General features: G+C 40.3%; 1 protein-coding gene across 1 annotated transcript in view; it reads left to right on the plus strand.

The window, feature by feature from the left end:
• The window catches only part of Sycp2l (synaptonemal complex protein 2-like), a 103256-nt gene that overhangs the window by 53102 nt on the left and 41385 nt on the right, over positions 1-8769 (plus strand). Inside the window, exons 27-28 of the mRNA XM_013016632.1 lie at positions 1483-1556; positions 7607-7676. Of these exons, the coding sequence (XP_012872086.1) occupies positions 1483-1556; positions 7607-7676 (144 nt within the window). The remainder of the gene's footprint in view (positions 1-1482; positions 1557-7606; positions 7677-8769) is intronic.

Below are 8769 nucleotides of genomic sequence, written 5' to 3' on the forward strand. Positions count from 1 at the left end.
GAGAGAGAAAGAGAGAGAGATCACAATGGACTGAAACTGGAGGATGTCAACAAACATTTCAGAAATTATAGAAATGTAGGGAGAGCAAACACACTCTTGAGTCAGTAGTAAGACATCAAGGAAGTCGCAATAGAAAAACTTTTCTTGGAATGAGTGAGGTGAAACACACCAAAACCTGTGGGCTACAGTAAAAGTACTATCTCTAGCAACAAGTACCTCTGTTTAAAGATGGAAAAACTTTAAATATGCATCTCAAAGACTTATAAAAATAAGACCAAACCAACCCATAATGAGTAGAGGAAAAGATGTGAATATTAGAGCAGAAATAAGTGAAATAGGGACTTAAAAACAAAACAGCCAGGTGCTAGTGGCTCATACCTGTAATCTTAGCTACTCAGGAGGTTAAGACCTGAGGATCAGGGTTCAAAGCCAGCCCAGGCAGGAAAGTCTGTAAGACTCTTATCTCCAATTAAGTACCAGAAAACCAGAAGTAGAGTTGTGGCTCAAAGTGGTAGTGTGTTAACCTTGAGCAAAAGAGCTCAGGGATAGCACCCATGTCTTGACTTCAAGACCCATGACTGACCAAAAAACAATAACAACAAAACCACCCAAAAGCAAACCAACCCCAAAACAACAGTGAAAAAGATCAATGAAATAAAGAGTTGATTTTTATGTGTGTGTATGTGTGTTTGTGTGCCAACCCTGGAGTTTGAATTCAAGGCCGGGGTGCTGTCACTGAGCTGCTTTTTCTCAAGGCTTGAGAATCATAGCTCCACTTCCAGCATTTTGGTACTTAATTGGAGATGAGTCTCACAGACTTTCCTTCCAAGATTGGCTTCCAATCATGGTCCTCAGATCTCAGGTAGGATTACAGGTGTGAGCCACTGGCACTCGGCTAAAGAGTTGATTTTTTTTTTTTTTGGCTGTGGGGCCTGAACTCTGGGCCTGGGAGCTGTCTCTCAGCTCTTCAGCTCAAGGCAAGCACTCTACCACTTAAACCACAGCGCCACTTCCGGCTTCTTCTGCTTATGTAGTGCTGAGGAATCAAACCCAGGGCCTCATGCATGCAAGGCAAGTGCTCTACCACTGAGCTACCTTCCCAGACCCAAGAGTTGATTAAAAAAAAAACAACAAAAAATTTAGCTACATTAATGAAGAAAAGGAATTATGTAAAGTCAGAGATGCAAATAAAAGGCATTACAAACAGTACCACTGAAAAATAATCATTGCTGATTTTTATGAAAAAAATATATACTAACAATGAAAAGCCTAGAAGAGGTGAACAAATTTTTGAATAAATATTTAGCAAAACTAAACTATGAGAGCATATAAATACTAAATAGACCAATAATAAGTAGTAATGTTGAATCAGGAATAAAATTTCCCATCAGACTAAATACCAGCACAAGTTGACTTGATTGCTGAATTTTGCCAAACTTTTAATGTGCTTGTTCATCTGGAACTGTTATCTCTTGTATTCAGAACTTCAAAGTACCTACCGATTCAGCGATGGCCCTTCCTTGGAACACTCAAAAGCTGAAGAAAATGTGTCTCAGGTATGATTTAATTGGTGGTGGTTTATTTGATTTTCTAGAGTTAGAATTATATTGGCATCACATGATTTATTCTTTAAAAATTTTTATTACTGTGTATTTTACAAAGGTGGTTTCATTGTGATGTTTCTAGACATGCATATTTTAATCAAATATTGCTACTTATAACCCATTCTCTCTCCTTTCAATAAATTTTGATTTTATTATATATGTATATATATATATGAATTCAATTGTATTCAATCCCCATCTCTCCGCACCCCCCCCCACTGCCCAATCAACTTCTCCTTTCACCATTTCTCCAGTTTTCTATTCCAATACAGTATCCTTGTTTTACCTCGTGTCATTATTATTTTGTTGGTTGTTTTGGATCTAGATTCTGAATATAAGAGAGAATATGTGATATATATCTTTCTTGGTCAGGCTTATTTCACCTAACATGATTAGCACTAGTTCTACCCATACACCTAAAAATAGCATCCTTCCACTGTTGTTAAATAATACTCCAGTGTGTCTGTGTGTGTATGTGTGTGTGTGCATACATATATATATATGTCATAAACATCTAGGCTGATTTCATACTTGGCTGTTTGTGAGTAGTGGTGCTATAAATATAGTGTACAGCTATCTCTTCAGATTATTCCCAGGAGTGGTCAGGCATAGTTCTATATTAGTCTTATTTTTAGCTTTGTGAAGAACCTCCGTACTGATTTCCATAGTGGCTTCACTAATTTACATTCCTACCAATAGTGTATATGTGTTCCTGCCTTCTCAACTCTTGCATTCCTACCAGCATTGGTTGGTTGTTTGTTTACTCCACCATTTTGATGGAGTTGAGGTTGAAGCTCAGTGTCATTTTGATTTGCATTTCCTTTATGGCTTAATATTCCTGATTATATTTTTGGGCCATTTGTATTTCTTCTTTTTGATAACTGTTATTGCATTGTTTGTCCTTTTGGTGTCAAACTTTTGGAGTTCTTTATTATTCTGAATATTAATCCTTTGATGAAGAGCTGGAAAAGATTTACTCTCATTCTCTGCATTTATCTCGATTCTGTTTTATTTTTTCCTTTGCTTTGTGAAGTTTTATAGTTTAAATACAATACCATTTGTCAAGTTTTCTAAAATTTCCTGAGACATTAGAGTCTTATTCAAAAAAGTATTTATTAATCTATGTATTATGTAGATTACATAATATAATACATGTTATATATGTATTAATATATATTTTTGAGGGTGTTTCTTTTGTGTCTTCTTGTAGTAGTTTCAAGGTTTTGCGTCCTACATTTGAATCTTTGATCCACTTCAAATTAGTTTTTGTAAAGATAGGTGCTTAGTTTCTGTCTTCTTCATGTGGACATTAAGTTTTCTCAATAACATTTGTTTGAAATTGTTTTTTATTTCTCCACTATATTTTTGGAGCTTTTGGGAAAAAAATCAAATGGCTATAGATGCACAGGCTTGTTTTCTGGATCTTATTCCATTGGTCTGTAGTCTATATTTCTAGTAATTGCTCTTCCTCCTCCTCCTCCTCTTCTTCCTCTTCTCCTTCTTCACCTTCCTCTTTCTCTTCTTTTGGTCCCGTCGTGGGGCCTGAACTCTGGGCCTGGGCGCTGTCCCTCAGCTCTTCAGCTCAAGGCTAGTGCTCTACCACTTGAGCTACAGCGCCACTTCCGGATTTTTCTTATGTGGTGCTGAGGAATCGAACCCAGGGCCTCAGGCATGCAAGGCAAGTGCTCTACCACTGAGCCACCTTCCCAGCCCATCCTCCTATTCTTCTTTTTCTCCTTCCTTCCTTCCTTCCTTCCTTGCTTGCTTCCCTCCCTCCCTCCTCCTCCTCTTTTTCTTTTCTTTTCTTTCTTTCTTTCCTTCTTTCTCTCTTTCCTTCTTTTCTTCCTTCCTTTCTTTCTTTCTTTCCTTCCTACTCCTCCTCCTGTTCCTCCTCCTCCTCCAGTTTGAATTCAGGGTCTCACACTACCCTGACTTGCTCTATCAGTTGAGACAAATACCTAGCCATGCTTTTTGCTGGGTATTTGGGGGTACAACAAGTTCATGGACTTTTTGTCTAGGTTGGCTTTCAAACTATGTTCCTCCAGATCTCAGCCTTCTGAGTAAATAAGATTATAGATGTGAGCCATTGAAGACAAGCTATGGATCTGTTTGTACTTTGCTGCCCCTGCTTTTAAACCTGTGGTGGTGTAGTATAATTTAAAGTCAGATATTGGGATACCCCCAGCATTGTTCTTGTTGCTCAGGGTTAGTATCCTTATGCTTCTCTATGAATTTTTGGATTGATTTTTCTATTTCTATGAAAAATGGCATTGAACATTTTTCTCTCCCTCTCCCTCTCCCTCTCCTTCTCTTGGAACTTAAACTTGGGGTCTGGGCACTATCCCTGAGTTTTTTTGCTCAAGGCCGACACTCTACTGTTGGAGCCACAGCTCCACTTCTGGCTCTTTGATGGTTAATTGGGGAGAAGAGTCTCACACACTTTTCTGTCCTTGCTGGCTTAAAACCACAATCCTCAGATCTTAGCCTCCTGAATAGCAAGTATTAGTGGTGTGAGCCAATGGTACCTGGGTAAGTTCTTCCTTTTTATTTGTGTACTTTTTATTTCTTTCTCTTGCCTTATTGCTCTGGCTAAGAATTCAAGCACTAAATTGAATGAGAGTGGACAAAATGGACACACTAGAAAGTATTTGATTTTAAAGACGATAGCTTCATTTCCCCCATTTAATTAATATGGTATTGTCAAGAGGCTTTTCATGTAAAGTATGAATTATGTTGGGTATATTCCTTCTATTCCTTTCTTTCTTTCTTTCTTTCTTTTTTTTGATTGGTCATGGGGCTTGAACTCTCTGGGCTTGGGCACTGTCCCCGCGAGTGCTCTACCTCTTGAGCCACAGCGCCACTTCCAGTTTTCTAGTGGTTTATTGGAGATAAATGTCTCACAGACTTTCCTTGCCAGGGCTGGCTTTGAACCGTGATCCTCAGATCTTAGCCTCCTCAGTAGCTAGGATTACAGGCATGAGCCACCAGCACCAACTTCTATTCCTTTCTTTAGAACACAAATGTAACCCGATAACTGTAATCTTCCCTCTTAGCACTTCCTTTGTTGTATCTCAAAGGCTAAGTTGTGGTTTCCTATTCATTTCAACTCTAGACTTCAATTCTGATTTCTGTCCTTCTTTCTTTCTTTCTTTTTTCTTTTTGTCAGTCGTGGGTCTTGAACTCTGGGCCTGAGCACTGTCCCTCAGCTTTCAACTCAAGGCAAGTGCTCTACCACTTGAGCCACAGCACCACTTCCGGTTTTCTGGTGGTTTGTTGGATATAAGAGTTTCACAGATTTTCCTGCCGGGGCTGGCTTTCAATTGGGATCCTCAGATCTCAGCCTCCTGAGTATCGAGGATTACAGGTGTGAGCCCCCAAGCCTGGCCCGTTACACTTTTATCAGTCACATAGACTATATCTTTTCCCTGCTTTGCTTTTGTGTGTGTGTGTTTCTGTGTGTGTGTCTGTGTGTCTGTATGTGTGTCAGTCCTGGGTCTTTAACTCAGGGTCAGGGAGTTGTCCCTGAGCTTTTGTGCTCAAAGCTAGTGCTCTACCACTTAAACCACAGCTTCGGTGTGAGCCGCCGGCGACTGGCCCTGTCCTTAATTCTTTAATAACCTACTGATACTCATTCTCCAGATGTTTGAATATTTTCTGTTGTTATTGGGCTTTAATATTACTCATGGTCTGATAAAATATAAAAAAATGCCTATATTCTTGTATTTGTTAAAACTTGCTTTGTGTTCTGGGATATAATCCATTTTGGAGAAAGTTCCATGGGCGGCTGAAAAGAATGTGTATTCTGTGGCAGTGATCAGTCTTCAGATGCTTGTTAAGTCCATTGGATCTAAAGTGTCATTGAATTCTGAAGTTTCTTTGTGGATATTTTCATCTGGATTATGTATCTATCAAATGATAGGGAGGTATTGAGGTCTCTATTATTGTCTTGGATCTCTCTATGTTTTTATTTTTTCTCTCTTTTTTTCTCTCTATGTTTTTATACCAGTAGTGTTTCTTTATTAAAGTTGGAGCACCAACATTCCATGCATATGTGTTTACAATTGTTATATTCTCTTGATAGATCATTTCTTTTATCCATATGAAGTGACCTTCTCAGGACTAAAGTTTTGTTTGAAGTCTGCTTTGTTAGATATGAACATATCTATGAACATATGAGCATATCCTTTGGGGCTCTGTTTGTGTAGAAAGCCTTTTCCTATCATTTTACTCTGAGTCTGCATTTGTCTCTGTGTAGGGGGGCACTGAATTGTGCCCAGCTAGGGTGAGAACTAACAGATACTCTGCCTGCTGGTCTTAGGGCTGGTAGACCTTGTCCAGCCCCTGTAAGGGATAGAAGGCTTAGAATATGTCATGATTCAGGTGGTCCGGCCTTAGGATGCTCAGTCCTACCTGTCAGCAAATATGCTTGGATACATAAGAATAAGGTGAGCCGTATTCTTCTCAGCAGTGGCCCAACAGTTCACCTCCCTGTCGGGGTCTGGGGGAGGAGGCTGTGGGTGTGGCAGCAATCAGAGGGTTTGTGCTCAGGGCTTCAGCCCCTTGTAGCAGCTAACACGTGCAGCCAGTAGGCAGGTTCTGGAGGCTGAACACCTCTTGCAGCCACAGCTCAGGGCTTTGCTTTGATCACAACTCTCAGAGGATTGCATTTGCTCCTCACCAGGGAGAACGTGAACTCTGCCACCATGTTCCTAGCTGCTGGTGTTCCCTCACACATTTCGAGTCCTCTGGAGGACCACATTAGACTTTCCCTTCCATGACCACATCTCTTGGCTATCTACCACCCAGACATTATGGCAGATCATCTCAAGGCTCCTTGTTTTTAGCCCTCATGGTAACAATCTCAAACAAGAGACCCTCTTTGCAGATGGTGTCTTGCTATAACACTCAGATGTGGGCAGTGACAGAATGTCTTTCTTCCATGCTAGAACATCTGATGACTCAACGAAGCCCCATGTTCATTTAAGACCTGTGGGAGATGGGAAGGAATTACCTACCTTGCAACCAGTCTGTCACCAGGACCTTCTGGTTTACCTCATGATTGTATCGTTAGTTTCTTCCAGGAAGCTGGGGACAGTGTTTTAATCTATTTGCTGCTTTTCTCTGTTGCCTCTGGGTTTCCATATTTTTCTGTTGTCTTATCTCTCTGTGATTCCCAATGTTCTCTCTCTTTCTCTTTCCCTCTCTTTCTCTTTCTTTCTTTCTTTTTTCTTCAGAATATCATATCTCCTTTGTCACCCTGACTCTCCTCAAATGATGTGCAGTTTGAATCTACCTTCTAACCCTGCCTGTTTCCCCCCTCTCAGAAGTACTGGGATTTGAACCTAGGGCCTTGCAGTTACTCAGGCACATTTGTAGTTAAGCCACTCTATCAGTCTCTCTTTGTGTTGATTATTTTCAAGATAAGGTCTCACTTTATTCCTGGACCAGCCTGAATTCTCTTATTTGTGCTACTCTTCATCACTGGGATGGCAGGCATGTGCCACTGCACCCAACCATTATGCTTTCAAATGCACAACACCCAGCCATTGGTTGGGATAAAGTCTCATGAACTTATGTGCCAGTCTTGGGGCTTGAATCTAGGGCCTGGTTGCTGTCCCTAAGCTTTTATTGCTCAAGGCTAGTTCTCTACCACTTGAGCCACAGCTGTACTTCCAGCTTTTTGAGGGTTAATTGAAAATAGGAGTCTCATGGACTTTGCTGCCTGGGATGGCTTCAGACTGTGATCTTTAGATCTCAGCCCTGTGAGTAGCTAGGATTACAGGTGAATAAGTTGCTGGTACCCAGCTCATGAACTTTTATATCTTGGCATGAGTAACTACAATTACAGGTAGAACCCCCTGAACACAGCTTGGCTTACTCTTTTTAAAACATAATCTAGTACCTTCTCCATTTGTAATTAGGTATGTGTGTGTATGTGTGTGTGTATTCTATGTGTATATATATGCATATACATGGTAATTGTATATATATGTATGTTTCAGATTGTGAACCAAGACTTATTAGTGGAAAACACTGCTTTAAAACATAAGCTGCAAAACTTGGAAGACAGAGGTGAGAAAATGATAAGCTCCTTTTGTGGAACAAAGAATTAATCTGGGCCATTATTCAGGTTACATTAAGCCAATAAAAATCACTCTGCAGGGGCTGGGAAGGTGGCTCAGTGGTAGAGTACTTGCCTTGCATGCCTGAGGCCCTGGGTTCGATTCCTCAGCACCACATAAGCAAAAAGAAAAAAAGCTGGAAGTGGTGCTGTGGTTCAAGTGGTAGAGCGCTAGCCTTGAGCGCCCAGGCCCAGAGTTCAGGCCTCATGACCGGACCTTCCTCCCTCCCCCCGCCCCCCCGCCCCGCAAAAATAAGAAGACAAGGTACAAAATTAACATACCCAAATCCATCTCTCTTTTTCTCATGATTCCTGATTCTAGTGGCCAAAATTCTGTTGCTCTCCCACAGAGGATAAAAGTAACAGGTATACAGCTGCATTTTTGAAACGCTGACAGGAGAACTCAAGGGTCAGTGAGAAATTAGAATCTGTGATACATTAACCTGTCAAAAGTGTTAAGATGACACAGAACTTTTGAGAGAAAATTTGAGAAACACTTGTTACATTTAACGGTATTGCCATCAGACTAGCTACAGGTTTCTGAGCAGAAACTCTTGACCTTAGGAATCCATTGAAAGACAAATCCTGGAAGAAAATCAATTCCAGCTATACCCAGAAAAGCTACCCTTAAAAAAAATGAAGGAACAGCTTCTAAGAGAAATAAAAAGAGGTGTTCATGATCACCAAGCTAGCCTTACAAAAGATTCGTAAGGGAGCTGGACAGCCAGAAATGAAAGGTAGCTACTGTCATGAAAATATGGAAAGTGTACATGGCCACTGGAAGGGTGGATACAGAGAACTAGAAAAGAATATTATAGAAAATCATCAAAGCAAAAAGATGAAGAGAGGAAGACCAAATGATCAAAATGACTAGAGGAAAAGAACAAAATGAAAGAAACCATTGCTCATCTATCCATCTTAAATGGCAGTGGATTTAACCCTCCAAAGAAAAGCTACAAATAAAGAGACCCAAAAGCATTCTGCCCGCCTCAGTGAAGACATAGTTTAAAAGAGAAAGGCTGGATAAATATTTTATTTTATTTT

The sequence above is a fragment of the Dipodomys ordii genome, unplaced genomic scaffold (assembly GCF_000151885.1).
Source record: "Dipodomys ordii isolate 6190 unplaced genomic scaffold, Dord_2.0 Scaffold32, whole genome shotgun sequence".
Classification (NCBI taxonomy): domain Eukaryota; kingdom Metazoa; phylum Chordata; class Mammalia; order Rodentia; family Heteromyidae; genus Dipodomys; species Dipodomys ordii.